The sequence below is a fragment of the Pteropus vampyrus genome, unplaced genomic scaffold (assembly GCF_000151845.1).
Source record: "Pteropus vampyrus isolate Shadow unplaced genomic scaffold, Pvam_2.0 Scaffold142, whole genome shotgun sequence".
Classification (NCBI taxonomy): Eukaryota; Metazoa; Chordata; class Mammalia; order Chiroptera; family Pteropodidae; genus Pteropus; species Pteropus vampyrus.
Window position 1 is genome coordinate 908,626 of NW_011888923.1, and position 20,359 is coordinate 928,984.

The 20,359-nt window shown below is 60.9% G+C and overlaps 1 protein-coding gene across 1 annotated transcript in view; it reads right to left on the reverse strand.

Annotated features, from left to right (window-relative positions):
* Window positions 1-20,359, reverse strand: part of CAMTA1 (calmodulin binding transcription activator 1) — a 572,496-nt gene that overhangs the window by 64,878 nt on the left and 487,259 nt on the right. The window contains exons 9-14 of the mRNA XM_023535618.1: window positions 13,076-13,280; window positions 12,733-12,839; window positions 12,074-12,139; window positions 11,859-11,961; window positions 10,470-10,636; window positions 4,573-4,639 (exon numbers count right to left, since the gene is read on the reverse strand). Coding sequence (XP_023391386.1) covers window positions 4,573-4,639; window positions 10,470-10,636; window positions 11,859-11,961; window positions 12,074-12,139; window positions 12,733-12,839; window positions 13,076-13,280 — 715 coding nt within the window. The remainder of the gene's footprint in view (window positions 1-4,572; window positions 4,640-10,469; window positions 10,637-11,858; window positions 11,962-12,073; window positions 12,140-12,732; window positions 12,840-13,075; window positions 13,281-20,359) is intronic.

A 20,359-nucleotide genomic window follows, 5' to 3' on the forward strand; every position in this document is an offset into this window, starting at 1 on the left:
CCCCTGCCTAGTGGTACAGCCCCCCATGAGACTCTGGACAGCGAGACACGGGTACGCTTCTCCGGTCGGCGATGCTCCGTAAGTATCATCGCACACGGATGCCGGGGAGAAGACAGAGGCAGCTGGGTGTTTGGTGCCCTCCTGGACTCTGCCCTGTGCTCGTCCTCCTGTGGCTGGTCCTACTCCGTGTCATTCTAATGTCACAAACGGTAACCGTGCGTCTGACGGCGTGCGTGGTTCTGAGCCCTTTCAGTGAGTTATCGAACCTGATACTCCCTCTGTTTGTGGTCGCCCAACCCCCGCATCTTCTTTGTGCACGTGGAAAGCACTTCTATGACTAAGCAGCGTGGTTTTCATACAGGATCAGCCCCTTCTCTTCCAGATGGAGGCACAGAGGGACTTCGCCTGTCCCTCCCATGTGCTTCCCTAACACTTGGAACCTGCCCCTATAAAGCACTCATCACACACCAGTTCCGTCATCTGGTTGGCCTTGTGTCCCAGGCTGTGAGCTCCCAGAGGCGGGGGCATGCCCGGTCAGCACGTAAAGCCCTGGGTCCAGCTCCATGTCCCTCAGGCAGCTGGGCTCAGCGGGTACCAGCGACCAATGGGCTACCTCCTACCGAGGCTGTTCCTTCCATCATGGTTTATGACCCATTTGGGGGGCGAGGTCCCTACCTAAGAATGACAACCTAAGGTCACAAGTGCCAGAGGAGATGGGTGTTGTGAGCCTTTGACAGGGCCATGGACGAGGCCTGGCTGGTATGGCTGTCACCGTCAGACCAGTGAGTTTTAGTGCAGTGGGGTTCCATGGGGATGGGTGTGGACAGGCAGGCTTCATGGCCCACCCACCCACCCTTACATTCATTCATTCATTCATTCATTCACCCAGCTAAAGTAAGCCTGGGTCGGATGACAAGGGGTCATGGAGGGTCAGAGGGGGCCCTCCTCTGGGCCCCGGGACCATGACACAGCACGCGGTGACTTGCCAAGGATCCGGCTGGCAAGTCCCCCTCTTCTCTGAGCTCAGGGAAGGGATTTGCTCTTTCCCTTCCTAGTCCAACTTCAGTGAGCTGAGTGGACAGTTCTCTGTCCTCAGCGGGTGGCCCCTTAAAAGTTCTGGAAGCAGCCCCAAGGCATATGAATAAGAGAGCTTAGGGTCAAGCTTCTGCATTGTTGTCTCTGGTCATTTGCCTGAAGCTTGTCCGGTGACAGGGAGAACAGAAAGCGGGTAATGGTGCCTGGTCAGCTCTGGGCACTCTCCCCGGCCTGGTTCTGACATCGGGGATGCTCAGGTCAGTTAGCAGTGAGGACAGTGGTCACGAAGACACCACTGGCTGTTCATCTGTCCATCCATATATCCCTTGAAGAAACATTTATCGAACACCTACTATGTTCCTGGCCTCTTGGGGCACAATGATAATTAAGACATCCTGGGCCTCAGGACTCAGCTATGTTCTCACCATTGTCAATGTTATCCACACACCTTGACGCATTTCATCCAGTGCCAGCCCCACGCAGACACGTCACAGACTTCTCTCTCCTGCCTGTACGCTTCTCTGAGCTCTGGAGCCCACGTCCATTCACTTACTATGGACTTTTCACGCGGCATTCCCAAAGGTCCTTCAAACACCGCCCGATTCATGACTGATCCCCTCCAGAGTGAATGACGTGGAACGCCCCAGATCTAACCCACCTACAGGCCTCCTGAGGCCACCTCCTAAATGTCTCTCGAGTGACCCCTTCTTTCCAAAACCGCCAAGGCCAACATCATCTCTAGCCAGGAGGATTAACTGGTCTACCCGCACCTGCTCTGGCCTCCTTCAGTCCATTCTCCACGCAGCAGCCAAGGACACGTCTCGAAATGCAAGGCTGGTCACGTCACCGCCCCTCCAACCTTCAGTGCTATCCCTCCCCTGAGAGAGAGAGCCTGGCCCACACGGTCCTGCCCCCGAGCGCCCCTCCAGCCTGTCCGTCCTCATCCCCACTCCCCGCCCCTCCTCACCGGCCTTCACGTGGTCCCTGTGTTCACAGGCTTCTCCCCCCGCACAGAGCTCTCCGTGTATTCTGTCCGCCTCTGTCTGGAATGAACATTTTTCATGGATTCGACGTCCAGATCTCAGCATAAGGGTCATTTCTTTAAGAAATCCTCCCGGAGCAGTTGCCCCCCTCACCCCCACCGCCCTTCATTACAGGCTCCCAAATGCCTGTTTGTACAAAGGCTCGGTGGCCAGATCTGGTTTCTCCTCCGCTAGACAGTCAGCTGGGCGAGTGCAAGAACCTCGTCTGCTTTTGTTCATTTGTCTCCATTCCGGCATTTAGCCCAGCGTCTGGCACCTAATGGGGACTCCATCACCAGTGAGCGAATGAACGATGACAAAGAGGAAGTTGCTAACGGAGTAATCGACAAAGCGTGATGAGGGAGCCAAACAGAAAGAAGGCACCCCGCACGTGGGGCGGTGGGACGAGCTGGGAAGTGAGCCTGCTTTCACCGCGAAGGCGCCCGAGAGTGGAAATTTTTGAGAGAGCAGGAATTCTCTCGACTGGCCGCGGGGACCAGAGGGAACAGCACGTGTGAAGGCTCAGAGGTAAGAGACGACACGATGTGTTTGCGAAGGTCTGGGCATCTTCGTCGAGCGGAGGGTAGAACACTATGCGGGGGACGGGGGCTGACGGCGAGAGGGACAGGCCGAGGTCGGCGTATTCCACGCGGAGCGTGGCCTTCATCCTGACCGTCCCGAGCAGCAGATGGCTGTCTAGTCCCCTCCCAATGGCCCCGTGCGTTCCTCTCTAACAGATCTTACTGTGCCGGGTTATAGGTGCCGGTGTCCTCGCCTGCTGCTCCCAGCGGACAGCACCTAGCACAGGGCCCGGCACACTGTGGGTGCTCTGCCAGCCCTTTCTGAATCGGTGATGGGAAGGAGAAGTGGGAGGCCCCAGCCCAGATCTCAGGTGATAAAGGTCTGAGATAGGGAAATGGCAGAGAGACCAGGGGCAGGAAGGCCTGTGGGTTTTGAAGGTCTGAATTTGCAAACTGGGGAGAGGGTGGTGGGGAAGGGGGTGGCAGGGGCAAGGGAGGCTTCCAGATCTGGAGGCCAGCTCAGACGCAGCACAGTTACGGTAGGAAGCGGAGGCTCAGAGGAAGACTCTCGTTCCGTGGAGGTCAAGGGCAGGCGGACGGGTCAGGACACCTGTGTGTGATTCTGATCGCCTGCTTGCTGTCGTGTGCGAATGTCCTCACCTGTCCAGTGTGGGACCTCGTAGGCCGTGGGGAAGTTTGAGTGAGTTAATGCTCTCCTACACGTCTCAAGATCAGTGGATGCAGCTTGGTGCCACTGAAGTGACACGGGACATCGCCAGCTCTCCTAAGCGTGGGTTCCATCGAACGGGGTGAGTCTGGGGCAGAGTTCTCCACTCACATCCCAGCACCCCTGAGACTTGGGCAGGAGAAAGGACATGCCTTTCCTCGTCTGCTGATGTCAGAACTGGTCCCTCCACACGAGGGGCTTGGAGCACAGCGTGGGAGTCAGGTGGCTGTTCCCTCTCTGTAGGTGCGAACGCTCATTTGGCCAGGACACCTGCGGCAGACACTGACCGGCTGAGAAACCACAATCCACCACGTGCCTAGGGCATCGGCTGGCTCCTGTCTCATCCACCCTGGTGACCTGGCTTCCGGCATGTTGGTGGTTCTGGCTGGGCGATGGAGAAGGACAAGGGGGTGGGAGGCAGCAGGGCCTTCTGTCCTGACGCAGCAACGGCCTGGGGCGAGTCGCCACCCTGGGGGAGCAGACTCCTTCCAGAAGGATGAGGAGGTTGGACTGTGAGACAACTGAGTTTCCTTCAAGTTCTAACTCTCGAAGATTCCAGGTTTGTTTCTGGCGTGTCGACTATTTCCACTCTACCACCGAGGCGGCATGATGTCTCCTGTCATTCTTATGAAGCATAGAACACCAAACATACACCTATCTGTCCCTGTTTCTGCCAGAGGACTTTGAGTTCAAGAGTGGAAAGCGTCAGCAGGTTACTGCAGTGGAGGAAGCTGGGCTTCAGTCTCTCAGACTGTTTCGAATGTCCCGATGCCACAGAGGCGCGGGCACAAGGTTGCCGGGCCGCTTGGAAGTGATGAGAAACGTGTATTTTTAGGAGTTTTTCAAAGGAGAGGCCTTGCTCCCGGCCCCGGGCGGAGGCTGTTTTTCCTTCTCAGTCCTGTGTGGAGCTGGCTCGGGCAGGACGCGTCTCCGGCCACTGGACTGGGACCTCCAGGGCCCCGCTTCCCCCGGAGGCCACACCAGCCCCAACTCTGCACAGCCTCTTCCCTTGCTCACGGTGCTCTGAGCCTCAAGGTCTCAGGACCAGTGCTCCCCGCTGGGTAAACAGACTGGCATCTCGGCTCTTTCCCAGGGAAGCAGATTCTGGGGTCCAGATCCTGGGAAAGGCTAAGGAAGCCAGCCAAAGGCTGGCCTGGATGGGCGGTGTCCCCACCCTTGCTGGTCTCTCTGGGGCTACTGCCTTCTGGAGCTCAGGTGACCCGTGTCCAAGTGACACGGCAGGATAATGGGAGTCGCCGTAACTGACCTTGGAGGCAGGGCGTACGCCCCCGAGCAGGCCTGCCAGGCCATCTCCCAGCCCGTCTGCAGGATTCCTGCGCCCAACAGAAACCGGACAGAGGGCAGAGGGCCGTCTCCAGGGGTGTCTGACATCCACGCACCATGCAGGGGTAAATCACAGCCTGTCCCTACTTTGGGGCTTGCCTCTGGCCCCTGTGCCTTGGTGGGGAGCAATGGAGAGGGAGTTTGTCCGTGGGACTCAGCAGATGTGGGATGTCCCTCTGTCATCCTGGGGCCTGCAGACGATCAGATGGTGAAGCAGGAGAAGCAGGACCTGGGGCCTTTCCTCTTGCTGCACTGAGCTGGGGTGGAGGCGGGGAAGGCACAGCATCTCCTGGGCCAGGTGAGTCGAGAGGCTCCTGGTTCTTCCTGTCCTGCCCCAGCTGGCGGACGGCGTGGCTCTGAGCTCACGGACAGGCTGCACAGCATCGTATCCGGAGTTTTCAGCCACTTCTCTGGGTTCTTCAAGTTCAGGTTGCTCCCTCTCGCCTTCAGGTCTTCCTTCACGCAGGCTCCGTCACCTGGAGCTCTCTGCCCTACCTCTCCGCCTGGCATTTGACACGACTGCCACATTCTTTTTCTTGAAAGGCCCCCTTCTGCTAGCCTCACCGAAGTCGTGTCTCCCCATCTTCCTCCGATCTGTCTGCTTCTCCTCAGCCTCTTTACCAGCTGCTTTTCTGCTTGACACCCAAACGTCGGGGCGCGCCCGGCTGACCTGAACCTCTCCTCTCCCGTGTCTACACTCTTCCATGGAGCGATCGTATTTAGAGCCCTGACTTTAGATTCCGCCTGTGAGCTGACGACTCCCGCATTTCATTTCCCTGCTGGGCCTCTCCTTGGCTTGCAGACTTTGACTTTCAAACCCAATCGCACGCTTGGTGACTCTAATAAAGCTACCGACTGGAGGAAAAAAACCAAACTCTAGATCCCCTGGCTCCTAACTTTGCTTCTTCGAACTCTTCCATCTCAGGAAATGGCCCACCGCCCCCCACAATCGTTCGAGCCCCAAATCCAGGCACGACCCAACATTCTTTGCTCGTCCTCCACGTTCGAATCACCAGCGGGAACCTCGACTCTACCTCCCGACGTCTGCACATTGCCTCTTGGGACTCGTCACTACCAGTCTCCTTGGAGCAGCCATCGTCTCTTGCCCGCACTGATGCAGGAGTGTCTGGGGGTTCTCCCTGTGAGTGGAGACCCAATTCATTCACCACACGGCAGCCGGGGGTGGGGGGCTTGAAAACACCTGAGCGTGTCAACCCACCTGCCGAGAACCCTCCCATGGCCACGCCGCCCTCAGGTTCAAATCCCGGCTCCCTGCCTGGATGACGGGGCGCAGGTGGCCCCTTCTCCTTCGCTGTGTCTTCTCTACTGGGCTCAGCCACAGCGGCCTCCTCAGTCCCTCCAACACCCCTCTGTTGTTATTCTCTCTGCCCGAATGTCCTTCCCAGGATCTTAGTGTGGATGTCTCCCTCCTGTCACGTCTCCCTCCTGTCACGTCTCCTTCCTACAGAAGCCTCCTCTGACCGCCCCCCCCCAACCCAAGCGAGCCACCCTGGCACCCTCTAGCAGGCCACCCATTATTAGCACCCTGATCTTTTCCTTCGTGATTCAGCTGCTGTCATTCTCACCCACCAGAATACAAACTCCACGAGAATAAAGGTCCTGGAGCTGAGCAAAGTGCCTGGCGCCCACCGGGTGCTTAGCACGTGTTTACTGGATGGCGGAAAGCCCAATGGCCTGGGGGAAGGAGGCGAGAGCAGAGGCCGGGAGACTGGTTCGGACGTTCGAGATGACTTGGGGCTGAATTAAGGTGGTGGCCGAGGGGATGGGGAGAAGCGAGAGAATTAGGGAGAAGGACCCACTGAGATGGTGATGGGGTGTGAGCGGGAGGCCCCAGGGCTGATGCCCGTGTCCTGGGTGGGATCGTCCACTGAGGTGGGGAGTCTTGCAGGAGATGCAGGGTCGGGGTGGGTGACGACACAACAGCCGTGAGTCCCATGTGGGACAGGAGAAATCTGAGCAGAGATGTCCGAGGGCAGTTAGACAGGGGGCTCTGGGTCTGAGAAGAGGCATGAAGGGTCAAATGTCGGCACCCGTTTACCTCCACACGGTGCAAAGGGAGCCCCTGGAGGGGCAGGAATAAACCCTCAGGGAGAACGGGCAGAGGGAGGAGAGCGGCCCAGGACGTTGGGTCCTCATTTGACTCGGGGACCCTCAGCACCTCTGACTGTTGGTTTCCCCCTCCCCCCTTGGGAAGCTCCGACTCTAGGCCCTGCGACTCCCAAGTCCCTCTGACTCCCAGGACTTCTCCTTCTCAGTCTCCACCGGGGGGCGGGGGGCTCCTCCTTCTGGAATGTTCTATTAATGTGCATGTAGCCAGCTGTCTCTTGGGTTGCTCTCCTCTCCCTCTGCCTCAGAATGTGACCCAATTTGGATATAGGGTCTTTGTAATTAATCAGTTACAGACGTAACTAGTTACGAGGGTTCATACTGGATGGGGTGTCGCCCCTAATCCAAAGAGAAAACAGAGACACAGAGACCCACGGAGGGAAGATGCCATGTGACGAGAAGCGGGGCAGAGACCGGAGTTAGTTGTCACCAGACAAGGAAGGCCAAGGACTGCCAGCAGCTACCAGGAGCTGGGAGAGGCCAGAAGGATTGTCCCCTAGAGCCCTCAGAGGGAGTGTGGCCCTGCTGACACCGTGATTTTCTACTTGAGCTTCTAGAACTGCAAGAGAATACATTTCTATTTTAAGTCCCTGAGTTCGTGGTCATTTGTTACAGTGGCCCTAGGAAACTAATGCAGCGTTCGAGGACAAGTTGGTTGATATTGACCACCAGAGGGTATGAGCCACTGACCCCATGCCCTGGGATGAGCCACCTGACCCCTGGGGGGCATATCCGAAGCCCTATCTGCCTGAGCTCTGGGGTTTCCCCATGGCGTTTGCTCTGCTTCCTGCCCCAGCAGCCAGGATGAGGACGCGGGAGGCGACCCCGTGCCATTTCGCTGCAGGGCACCACTTGTCACTGCTATGAGGAGGCGGGTGAGGCTCAGCCCTAAGGTGACCCACTGCCTGCTGCACACAGAGGGGCTCCAAACAGACCCATTTGGTATGGCCTCAGGTGCAAACATCAGGAGTTTGCTTCCCCAGGGGGCCTAGGGAGGGCTAAGGACAGACACTACGCCAACTGTAACGCCAAGTGGGCCCCACAGAGAACAGAGAGACGGCTGAGAAGCGGGGAGCAGGGAGAGAGCCTGCGCTCTGGACAAGGCCTGGGCTGGGGGGGGGCGGGGCTGCAGCTCGGAGGGGAGGTGAGTCCTGCCACCCCGCTTCAAATCCCAAGTATGAGACCTGGTCATGCCAGCTTCCGCCCCGGTCACCTTGTCTCTTAGGTCACTACTGTGCCAAGAAGTCCCCAACACCCGTGAGCTCACCGGCCCCCGTGTGCCCCAGACCGCACCCCGGCGGATGCCAGAAGGCTCTCGCAGCGCCCCTTCTCCCTCACGGGGAAGACGCCCTGTGTCTGCGCTCCTCACAATCTGCCTCCGAAGGGCTCCCAGGGGCAGGAGCGGGCGGGGCCTCGGCTTTGACTCATGGCATCTCTCCGAAGCCAAGACAATTCACTGATGCCGTGCGGCTTATCTTAAAAACTCGTGTGCATTTTGTATTCTACTCCATAAAACAAACTATATTTGTGTTAGTCAACGGTGACATTTTAAAATTATTTACAACCAAATTACTTAACTTTTGCTCTTCCTTCTACATCATCTGGTCAAAGTGACGCCCTTAGAATCTGTTCCCGGTTTATGCCGGGCCCAGAGAGGGTGACTGGGACATAGGCTGATAGGTCTGAAGGAAGGAGGGAGCTAGGCCAGCTGTGCTCATCAGAAAGCCTTGGCGTGTCACCATGGCAGGGAGAAAACATCCAGAGGCTTCCTGGGGACCAGTCTCACAGCTGGAACGGCATCTCCCTGTTGCCGCTGGGCTGCACCCACCGTCTCTAAGTCAGTGTGTGGTCTCCCACTCCTGGTGGGTGGAGGCTGAAGGGGAGAGGGACTACGGCCGCACGCCGGGCACAGGCGGCTTGGAGGCGGGGCAGGGGGCAGAGCTGGGCACCACCCCAGTTGCAGGTGGTCCATCTGTTAGCAGAGAGGTTTTGGTCAGTAAAGTGGGGAGGCCAAAGCTTGCTTTTCCTTCTCTTCACCTCCTCTGAAAGGAGCAAGGCTCTCAGTCTTCCCAGACATCCACCCTGGAGCCCCGCTGCCCCAGAGGTCAGCTTACCAGGTAACCTCTCAGCTGGCCCCGGGGAGCTGGGGGGCAGGCTGCCCCAGGTGTCTGTCCCGCCCTGAGGCTTATGCAGGAGGCAGGCACCTGGAGGGCGAGGTGTGAGCTCCAATCCCTGGTCTCCCCCCTGCCTGAGATGACCAGGTCTCTCTCAGCCCCTGAGGCTCAGCAGGAGAGCTCCCCAGGGGGCCGCGTCCATGCCTCACTCCAATCCTCTCGCCCAGACAGGAGGCTCAGCTGCCTGAGCAGCGATTGAAAATAGCGTCTAAGCAGCTTAGCGGGGGTCCAGGAAGGGGGCCGGTGGGGTGGGGGCGCGGCCAGGGGACCCTAGGTATCCTGAACCTGGCCCTGGTGAATCGGATGAGTGGAAGAGAAAGAACAGGGAGCACGGGAGTTCCACTCCCCTTCTCTCCCAGGGACAGGGGTCACTTAGAGGTGCCCGAGGCCTGCGGGCCACCTGGGCTTCTTCTGTCTGCAAATACAGGCACAGGCAAGACGTCTAAACAGACGGCACATCCTCTGCGCTCAGCACGGCCCGGGCTGTTTGTATCCACGGGACCCACAGCACAGGCAGAAGGGGCATTTCCCAGAGTCCCTCTCCAAACCATCTCCAGAGCGAACCCTGCCGCCTGACTGCTTGTCCCCAGTTCACCTCCAGCAGCGTGCTGGCCTGTCCCAGACCACTCTGGGGGGGGGCCTGCAAATGGCCTGGGGGAGGCCTGAAGAAATCTGCTGTGCATTTGGACTTTTGGGGGAAGAAATGGTGAAAACGGTAGTTCCTGGAGTGCTTGGGGTCCTGCTGCCCTCCCTCCCCGGAAGACTCCTTCCCACCCCTCTTAGCCTTGCTGATGCCTGTTCAGGTTTGAGGTCTCAGGGAAGGGTTGCTTCCTCCATGAAGCCTTCCTGACCACTAGGCTGGATTAAGCTCTTCGTCGGTGCCCCATGGGTACCCATTCGCTCACCCACCCATGCATTCAGAAAACAAATACCTACTGTGGTCTACAACGGGCCAGCCTGCGCTGGGCAGTGGGGGTCCAGGCAGAAAGGGCCTGTGCCCCATTGAGCTCAAGGTCAGGGGCAGGGCAAGGGAGGGGAAGGCCCATAGGTCTGGGGGAGGCGCTGCAGCTCTGGGGACCCAGAGGGCTGAGCTCCCCAAGTTTGGCGGGGAGCCGGCTGAGCGCTGGTGGCCTTGCATGCCCCCTTCTCTCTCCTCCCCACATTTCCAGCTCGGTCTCCACGTGTGTGGCTGAGCCAGCCAGCCGGGACTTAAGGGATGTGGCGTCCGGGACCGATCGTCCCCCACCAGCCAGCTGCTCAAAGGCTGTGCTCGGGACAAAGGCTGAGCTCGGGACAAAGGCTGAGCTACTGATGCTTCTCTGCGCTCTGCGCCTCCCACCCCGCCTTTCGTGTGGCAAACAAAGCCATTCGTAAAATCAAATGAAGGCAGAAATTCTCTTCCCGAAATATTTCTCCCCCTCTGGGACGGCGGAGGTGGGGGGAGGGGGGAGGAGGCCACCAAGAGCGACCCTAGGACTGAGGGCACAGCGACCGACGGGCGAGAAACAGAGCCGCTCACCGGCGGCGGCGGCGGCGGCGGCCGGGAGGAGAGCGCGCGGCTCCGCACGTCCCTGCTTGTCCCCGGCGCTGGGGAAGGCGGGCGCTTGCACCGCGCGGGGCCGTGCCGCAGTCCCCGCGGGCGCGGGCTCAGCCGCCAGCCGGTCCGCGAGGCCCTCTGCATTGCAGCTGCGCCGGGCGGACGTGTGCATGCGTGTGTGTGCGTGTGCATGCGTGTCTGTGTGTGCGCACACCGCCCCCGGGCCCTCGCGCCCCAGTTTGCTCGGCGCCGCAGTCCCTCGCCCCCGCCCCGTTCCCGCCACTCCCCCGGCTCGCTGCGGCGCGCGCGTCTCCACCTCCAGCCGCTCAGGATGGAAAATTTGCCCAGCAACCGCGGGGGCGGGCGGGGCTGAGCAAAGGCGCCGCAGAGACCGGAGGGGAGTGGAGGGGGAGGCTTCTGACCGCGCGCCACTGCGGCCTCTTCCCCGGCGCAAAGTTCTCTGCCAGGCCACAGGGTTGGCCAGAGGCCTGGGGACCCCCACCCTCCGGCCTGTCCCAGCCCACCCTCCGGCCTGTCCCAGCTGTCCCCTTTGTACTGGGAAGACGATGGCCCTGGCGCTGGGGCTGTGGTTCTGCTCCGCCCTCCCTCCCCCGACTGTCATTGTTTATCAGGCTGGGAAAATGATCCTCGGGTGGATAAGTCACCGGTACTCATTCAGGGACAGAAGAGGGAGGTTTCGCTCTCCCCCTCCCTGGTGGGGATCTCACCATTCCTTTGCGCTGGTCACCTTTCCCCTCCCTCACTTGAAAACACACCTGGCCAGGGGTCAGGGAGAGGGGTGCATGGTCTTCCGGGCGTGATCTGCTCTCTGTTGGGGGTGGCCCTGCCACGTCCCCTTCTGCCCTCTCTCCTGTGTATTCTGCCAGGGGCTGGGGGATGCTTATTTCAACTGCAGGCCTAGGGGAGGGCAGAGCTCAGAGTCCCCATGGAGGCGGCTGCTGGAGAGCAGGTGGCCAGCTTGGCAGCAGGCCCACTGCCCGAGGGCCTGGTATGGCCGAGGGCTCGGGTGAGTTGTCGTGAAGCCGTGAAGGTGGCTTCCCTTCCCTACACTCTACATCACAGCATCTTCTTCCGCCCGTGACCTGGTCCGGCTGGCTCTGCAGCCTCCCAGGGGACTGGCTGCTGTGTTTCGAGCTCGAAGACACCTCCTGGCTGAGACTCGGTGGTCAGAAGGGCTCCGTCTCCCAGGCAGGCCCTGCACTGGTCCCAACACCCCTCAGTCGAGGTAGCCTGGTCACTCGGGGAGGCCAGCGCTCTGCAGGGTTCCCTGCTCCGTTCCCCATTTGCTCTGCAAAACTGAAACCGGATTTCCTGAGCGGGAGCCCCGGTCACCCGGCCCTTCTCCGTTACATCCTGCCGGTCATCCTCGCAGCCAGGATGGCTGCCAAGGCCAGCTTGGTGCTCCCAGGCAGCCGCTGCCAGGGTGCAGATGCCTGCTGACCCAAAGCCACCTCTGGGAACAACTCCGAAGTTTCAGCGGCCAGGGTGGCTGCCAGGCACCCTGTCACTGCCAGGGCTGAGCTTTGTATACGGGGTGGCTCAGGAAAACTGCCCGGAGCACGTACCCAAGCCCCGAAACCCTTCAGCAGCCAGCAGCAAGGGGAGCCTGAGAGGTGGGAGGGCGAAGCGCACTGTGGACAGAGGGTGCCGAGGAGATGGCCCCGCAGAGGGCCCCAGGTCAGCTCAGCCAAGACCCAACACCTTGGGCTGGTGAGGTCTCCAGAGAGGTACCCCACGGACTGGCACCTCTGCGGCTGCCCTGATACCGAGGCCGTGTGCAGCCATCCCTCCCACTCGATCCCGGGGCAGAGGGAGGACCGTCAGCTCAGTTCCCCAGGGCTGACTCCTGGGCTTCTTCTAGCCTCTCCTGGCCAGAAGGGCAGTCTCTAACCTTAGCGTGCCCCGCCCACCTTTGGCAGCTGGTCGGTGCAGAGCCTCTGGTGGCCCAGGGCAAGCCGCCAACACTCGCCAGCCCCGTGGACAAGGCCAGCAGCTCTCTGAGGCCCTTCCTCGGCCAGCAGGTCCTGTGTCCTCCCTTGGAGCCTATTTGAGCTCCTTGGCCCTTCCCCCTCAGCCGCGATCGTAATCCTGGGCTTATTTCAGATGCTCCACAGGGCAGAGGCTAAAACCAGCCTAGAAGCAGGGGGGGCGGATGGGTGTCTGAGGGCTTCCGAGAGAGGGTTTTTGACGCATTAACCCTAAGAGGCAGAAGCACCCAACGCACGATCTCGGAAGCCCAGCCTGAGCTGCCCTCCACGTAGCTTTCGTCTCTGAGAGATTTGGGGCTTGGCAATGGCCTCCAGGCGCTTCAAGGACACCCTGGACACTGCCCTGGGGGGCAGCAGAGGATAGGCCTCTCGGCAACACAGGGACTTGTGTGGCCACTCGGAGGCCCCTCGCAGGAGTGACAGCCACAGGCCCCAACTCACATACTTCATTCCATCCCCGGGAGACACTGAGGTTAAGGGCGGACACCCCGTCATTCCTCCGGGGGTGGAGACTTGTGCCCTTCGCCTCCCACTCTGGTCAGGAACAAGGAGACCTGGACGCGTCCTCCTTTTTCGCACCTTGCCCACAGGGTCCCCAAGTGACCCTCTCCCACAGAGCCTGGCAAGGTGGCCCGAGAGCTGCTCTTACCGTCCAGTGACAGCCAGTCATGCTGGGAGGAAGGGAGCGTGGGCAGAGCGCGGGCTTTGTACTCGAAGACCACTGAGTTGGAGATGATCTGGTTGTTGAAGGCAACTTGTAGAGTCACGAGGCCGGTGTCATGGGCTGAAAGCAACGGAAAGAGAGGTCAGGCCGGAGGCGGGCACCGGAGGACCTGGGGCGGCCCCTCCCCGTCACCCCTCACCGGGTAACCCTGGGCGGTGCCTGCTCATTCCTCGAGGCCCCAAGGCACTGCTGCTTCTGCCAGAGACCTTCTCTGGACCCCCTGACACAGTCAGGCGTCCTGGGTCACTCCACACTCATGTCCTAATTGCCTCGTTGCTCCTCCGCTCCCCAGTGTGGGCGGGGACCGGGAGCTCAGTGCAGATTTGCTGAATGAATGAATGACTGAATGAATGAGTGAGTGAACGAATGAACGGCGCCCCGCTCGCCTGCCCGCCCAGCCCGCTCATCCCAGGCGGGGTTCGGGTGCAGCATTTGCTTCAGACTCCCCTGTGCTCATTTGTCTCACCTTTTCCTACGAGCTTGTCCTGACTCACTTAGCACAGCCTGCTGTGTATTTTTAGAAGTTCTTCAGTCTCCCCCGGCGAGAGCAAGGGCTCCGGCTGTTACTCCGGGCCCTGCGGTGCCGAGCCAGGGTGCTGGCACGAAGCAGCTTCTGGGAGGCAGGCCCGTGTGGGTCCCCTTAACTGCTCTGGCCCCGCCACAGGCCCAGTGAAGACTGGATTGGTTGATGATCGAATGGGATGTCCTCACTGTCACCAAGAGGCAAGCACGGCCCTGGCGGGGACCCGCTTCAGTTCTGGGGTGGAGGCCACTGCTCCGGGTTCCTGTGGAGATCTCGGGGGGCCGTGGCCCAGAGGTGGGCCGAAGGCTGGTAGCGGCTGCGCAGGCTGCTCTGCCCCGACAGGCCTTGGCCCCCGGGCCACACCAGGGCTCTGTGCTCTCTGTCCTGCTTTTCTGGAACACCAGAGACCGGTGCCCAGGGCCTCCCAGGACAGACTTCCAGGGAGGACGCACAAGAGGATCGTGTTACTGTTTGGGCTGTTGGTTCTCAGAGGCTCACGGACTGGAGGAAGCTGTCCAAGTCAGCTGCTCCCCGGGGCGGAGTAAAGCTCTTCCCTATGATGACATCTCATGGGGACCTCATGTCCCATGGGAAAGCAGCTCATTGACCCATGGCTTCTGTCCTTCCGAGGTGCAGGAGTTACGCCGTCTCTGGAGCGGGTCTTCAGGAAGTCAGTGCCCAGGGTGACCCGTGGGTTCTCCCGTGCTTCTCACGCTGCTGCGGCCTGTCAGCTCCAGACCCTGGGCTGAACCGACTGGCTCCACAGTGGGTGCGGGTCTCCCGGGACCCCCGTGCCGCCTCTCTGGGCAGGGATCTCCGCCAAGCCCAGAACCTTCGGAGGTGTGACAGCATCCCCAGGCAGACCCCCAAGCTTGTGGTCACTCGCCTGCCCTGGGGAGGAGCCTGCTCAGCTCTGCTCCTCCTGGCAGGCCTCCGCCCCTCGGCCGGCCCCTGGGGAGCTCAAGGCCCGAGGGGCCTTCTCCACCGCTGCTCTTCCGCTGGCTCCTGGCACTTGCACGACCTGCAGTGACGTTGGAATGGTGGCCCATTCAGAGGCCTCCCTTCCTTCTCCAGAGAGACGGAGCGGGGAAGACCTGCCGTGTGCTCCTGGGCTCAGCCCAGCAACCCAGCCCGCAAGGGCCCACGGCACGGGACACTCCCTTGACAGTCCCCTTCCCTCCTCCTCATCTGCGTCCTGCCTCCTCCACCTGCTTCTCTCCATCTCCGCTGCCACCGTGCCAGCCCAGGCTGCCATCATTTCTTGCCCAGGCTCCTGCATTAGCCTCTGCTGAGAACAACCTCGGCACCCCCGAGACCTGTTCCTGCTGGGACGGTGTTGGGGGGCACATTCCAATGCGACAGCCATTAAACCAGCGGGAGCCCGCGTCCAGCCTGCTTCCTCTGGCTTCCCTGCTCTGTTCTTCCTCCCTGCAATCCACGCGCCCACGTACCCGGCTTTGAAAGACATACTTCCCATCAGGTCGCTCCCCAACTCGAAACGAATGGCTTCCCATTGCGAATAAAGCCAAGCCGAGCACCTTCCCATGCCCTGGAAGGATGGGCGTGATTTGGTCCCTGTCATCCTCTGCAACTGTGTCGTGTTCAACTCCCCCACCCCCACCCCACATTCTCCAACTTGCCAAGCTTCTGCCGGCCTCGGCCTTTGCGCTTCCTCTGCCCGCCGCCTGCGAGCTCCCCACGCCCCCTCCGCCAAACGGCCGCATTTCATTGTCCAGGTCCCAGCTTCATGTCTCGGCCTGTGCGAGGCCTTCCCTCATCCGCCTGTTCAAAGGAACCGCTCTCTTCCCAAGTGACTGGACCACGCTACCCTGTGTTTAGCCTCCTGATACAGTTTTCTCCAGTTACCTCGGTTGTTTCTCTGTTCGCGTGTTTGTTGTCTGTCTCCCGCCGTCACTGTAAGCTCCGGGTCTGTCCTGATTTCTCCTTTCTGCCCGTGCCAAGGCCAGGGCCTGGCGCGTTGGGGCCGCTCGGTAGCTGTTGGATGGATTGCTTCAAAATTTTCAGTTTTGTCTTTTGCCTTTTGGGGACCCCCCAGGAATCCAGGGTGGGGCGGTCCGGACGCCCCAGAGCGAGGTCCTCTTGTGAGTGGGCTCTTCTCCCCTCTCCCAAGCCCAGGCTGCCTTTCCGAAGTCCCCAGCCCTCCCACATTGCCGCTTTCCCCTTCACTTGTTGCTCTGACTTGCTTGTTTCTCGCCTGACCTTGAAGCATGACCGGAGCCTTGCAGGGGACAGATGCCACGGCCGTGTGTCTTCTGCGGACCATGGCGGGCGTGGAGCTGCCGTGTTCTTGCCCAGGGTCGAGCCTCCTCCCCTGCTTTGCCTGGGCCTGCGTGTAGGGCTGGCGGCAGTGGCCATTTGTGCCCCCTGTGCCCCTCCCCCACTCACCTCCTAGTGCCCCTCGTTCTGTGTCACTCCCAGCCCCTAAGGGGGCCCGGCTTGTGCTCATAGGCCTCTGAGCCCTTTTGTCAGTGAGCCCAGTTGGCTTCTGGCTTCGAGGGTTCGTTCTTCAAGTTCAGCTCCAGCTTCCCTGAGCCCCTGGGAGGGCGGGAGGATGAGGCCCCCGAGCAGCCAGCGCCATCCCTTATGGTCAAGGTTAGGGTTAATGTCTGGGTTATGCTTTGCTTCATTCCAGGTACCTACCTAGTACTTGGCAAACGATGGGATGAATGAAGAAATGAATGAACGAACGCATGCACACATTCAGAGCTGTCTTATAGAGTGACATGCTTCAGTTTGGGCCTCAAGAAAGAGATGTCCCAAGGGGACCTCCCCCTTTGTGATTAGCTGTGCGACAGAACAGAGCTTTAGTGGCAGGTCCCCGGTGCTGGGTCGTCACCGAAGCTGTGGCTTCTCGCCCCCGGCCTGAGATGCAGCCTGTTAGAAGGGCCTGAATGACGGTGGCCCACGTAGAGTGTGCCCAGGAGCTCTGGGGACCCAGACACACTCTGGGGTGAGAAGAACTGCTCGCTGAGACTGCACAGCCCCGATACCCTCTCCTCACGGCCCCTCGGGCAGGAAAGAGCGAAGGCCTCGCGCGTGGAGCACCCTAGTAAACGGGCACGTTAGACAGGTGATCTGGGGTCTGGGGACTGTCCCTCAGCTCGTCTGTCTGACAGGTTTTTAAGGATGGAGAAACAGAGGCCCAGCGAGGTCAACGACCGAGCTAGTCACACAGATGGTACCTGGCCATCTGGGCTGTACTGCAGTGTGACTGACCCAGCCCCCAAGGCTTGCCGGGCCCTGGCCTGGGACATCACCCAGAGGGCATGCAAAGGCTGGTTGGTTTTTTTTTTTTTGTTTTGAGGGTCAGATAACTTAGGACGGCAAGCTCTGGGTCCTCAGCCAGGCGAGAACCAGGTATAAGAAGTGGCATCTATTTATAGTTGAGGCAAGTTCTGTTCCAGCAGCAGGTGATAAGTGGACAATTTAATAACATGCTGCCCTCTCCCCACGCTCGGCCAGCAGGGTGGGCGGAACACGTTAGCCGCACATAGTCCCCAGCCGCGATAGGCTGGCCCAGCCCCGCCAGCCCCCTGGATGGCTGAGCTCCAGGTGGAGCAGGGCTGCCAGGAGCAAAGGGGACTGAGTGAGTCCCGCGGAGCCAGCCAGGCAGCCGGTGGGAGCAGGGCCAGCAGGCGGAGGCTACCGCAAGCCCCAGCCCTGGCTCCCTGGAGCATTTGCGGTGAAGGAGGTGCTGGGTTCAGGTGGAGGCTGAGCATGCGAGCCCGGCGTGGTGCATTCTGCTCTGGTGGGCTGCATGGCGGGGCACAGAGGGAGCAGGAAGAATGGTCCCTGTGAGCTCTGGAGCCTACGTGCAGGGGGAGCCAGACAGCGGGGTTGGCCCAAGGCTCAGGCTGGACCACCCCAGATCCTGGCACCTGGCACCAGCCAGCTCTGCTCCTGGGGACCCCTGCCCCCACTTCTCTTCCCCATCCCCAGCCCTCCACAGAGAGTATCCTCTCCTTTGTAGGCCTCCTGGCTTCAGACAACATGGGGTGTGGCCGCTGCCCCACCTGTCTGCCCCTCCGTCATTGCCTGGGCGAGCTGGGCAAGCCATCTCTGGGCTAATGATGTGTGCGAGGGGCCAGCCTGGGGGTTTCCCAGCACCAGCCCAGGGAACAGAAAGCGTGAGCTCTAGAAACAGATTCCTTCGCAAATAACTCTTTTCTTCTGTGATGTGCCAGGCACTTGGCGAGCCCTGGGGAGACTTGGTGGCCAAGGAAGACACGGACCTTGCCCGCATAGAGCCAACAGGCTAGTGGGGAGGTAGCGATGGCCAGAGGTCAAGGACAAGCAGATGACGATGAAACCCTGAGGGAGTCGGGAAGAGTCAGAGCAGCGTGGACAGCACACAGGGTCTCCCGCCCCTGGACCCGGAAGCAAATTCTGTACACGCACGACCTCCTGGGCACGGGGCGGATGGCTTCATCAGATCCTCGAAGGAGTTTGTGTGCATCCTCCTCCCCCACCGCCTGCCAGGCTTCTCCAGCCCTCTCTGACCTGCCGTGTCCCAGGGGGCTGACCCGGTGGACCCACGGCCTGAGCTCTCTTGTTCTTGTGGCTTTTGATCGGCTTGGGCCGTGGGAGGCATGGGCAGAGGAGAAAGGTCCGTCTCGCTGTGGAGGTGGCCTCGGACCCCAGACCCGGCTCCTGTGGGGCCCCTCTACCCAGCCGGCTCTCACCAGCTCCAGTGACCCTGCGGGTCCAGGGCGGTGAGAGCCTCCCACCGTGGCCAGCCCTGGCTGTGTCATCTTGGCTGATCGCTCTCTAGTTTCCCCACCACTCAGAATCCCAGCCGAGCACGGCCGCATCCCTGTCTGATCTGGGGTCCATGGGCCAGGACAGGGGACACAACAGCCGATCCGAGACCCGCTTCTTCACAGCTGGGGAAGCGAGCCTCGCCCGGGGGCGCCCCAGGCGCACTCCGGGTCCGGAGCTCCCGGGCCCCCGGCCCCCCGCGGAAGGCGGCCTCACCCGGGCAGTAGCAGCGCAGCACGCCGGGCTGAATCAAGGACGCAGGCACTGAGATCTGGTCGAACAGGCAGCTGTAGTTACTGCTGGCTTCTTGCCACGGGCCTGTGATGAGAACCTTCACTCCTCCCTGGAAAGAGCAAGTAGCAGAGACCAGTGTCAGCCTCGGGCAGGGCTGGGGGGCGCAGGCCTCCGAGACCGCCCTGCCCACGTGGGGGTCTGCTCCTCTGCCCCCGCCCCCGTGGGCTTGTCGAACATGCAGGTCCCTGGATTCCAATAAGCCCTGATTTTGAGAGCCCCCATTTCAGGACTGCAGCAGGAAGAGAGACCCCAGCCTTCCTCCTCCTGGTGCTTCCCCTGAAGGAGGTGGAGGGGTGGGAGGGGGCTTCCTCTGTCATTTGCTGATGGACAGATTGAGGGAGCTTTGAGTTTTGAAAAGAGGCCTGAGCATCTTTAATGTCACTGAAGGAACTGGAAGTTCTGGTGGCTAAATTAGAAGGGACCAGGGACTCTCAGGGGAGGGGGCAAGGAAAGGAGGGGCGGATGAACTAGGTGATGTGGAAGACGACACACAGAAAAATGGGGAAGGCAGGCTGAGTTGGAGGGGCTCAGAGATTGCCCTGGGCTGGAGAGGGGCTTCGAGCTGGGGGTTGCGCATAGGGCGGGTCCGAGCACTGGCCCCCTGTCTCTGTGCTGAGCCATTGAGGGCTCTTGTCTGTGCCACCACCCACACAGCTAGTCTGGTCCCCTCACTGTGCACGCACACAGTACACACAGGCGCGGATGTGCGGGTGGCTTGGCTGGGGCCGCAGTTGCTCTTACAGGGCGAGGCCAAGGGATGGGGGGTCTCGGATGACCTTGCTCAGCTCAAGGGGAAAAGGACCACAGAGGCTACAGGAAAGGTGGGGCCACTGCCTGACCTCCTGCCGGAACCCACCAGGGCATGCCACCGAGTGAGGAGGCAGGCTTCTGTCCCGCTGCCCTGGCCGGTCGTGCTCCACGGCCACCGTCCCTGCCGAGTGATTAACGGTGCCTCCCTGCACTCCATCGTGTGTACGAAGTGGACAAGGAGTTGTGGGTACCTAACTCGGGGCTCAGACAGCCCAGGGGAGGGTGCGCTTACTGAGTAGGGGGTACAGAGGGTGGGGGTGCTGGCCTCTCTGGCTCTGCGTGGGTGGGCCCACCACCAGCTCCATCCACCTTTCCCAGCAGGTGGCCAAGAGCCACACTGGACAGGGTGGAGAGCGCCACCTGGTGTCCGGGCTGTAGAAGACTGAGAGGTGGCCAGCTGGAGACTGGGGTGGTTTATGTGGGGTGGGGTGGTGGGAGTGGTGTTGGGGGTGGGGGTGGTCGGGGAGGTGGGGGTTGGGGGTGGCGGTGGTGGTGGTGAGGAATGTGGGGCCCACGGCCCTCCTTCTGCCCTCTCCAGGCCACAGAGGCCAGACCCCAGCCCCCTCGCGCTGCCCCATGCCAGCCAGACGCTCTCTTCTGCTCAGTCAGCTGTTCTCGGGTGACCTCTCCTTGGCTCTGGCTCATCCCTGCCCCAGAGGGACCCCCAGCCTCAGCAAGAGGCTTGTCCAGAGGCCTGGCCCAGACCTGGCCCGGGGCGTCTGCAGCAGGGGGG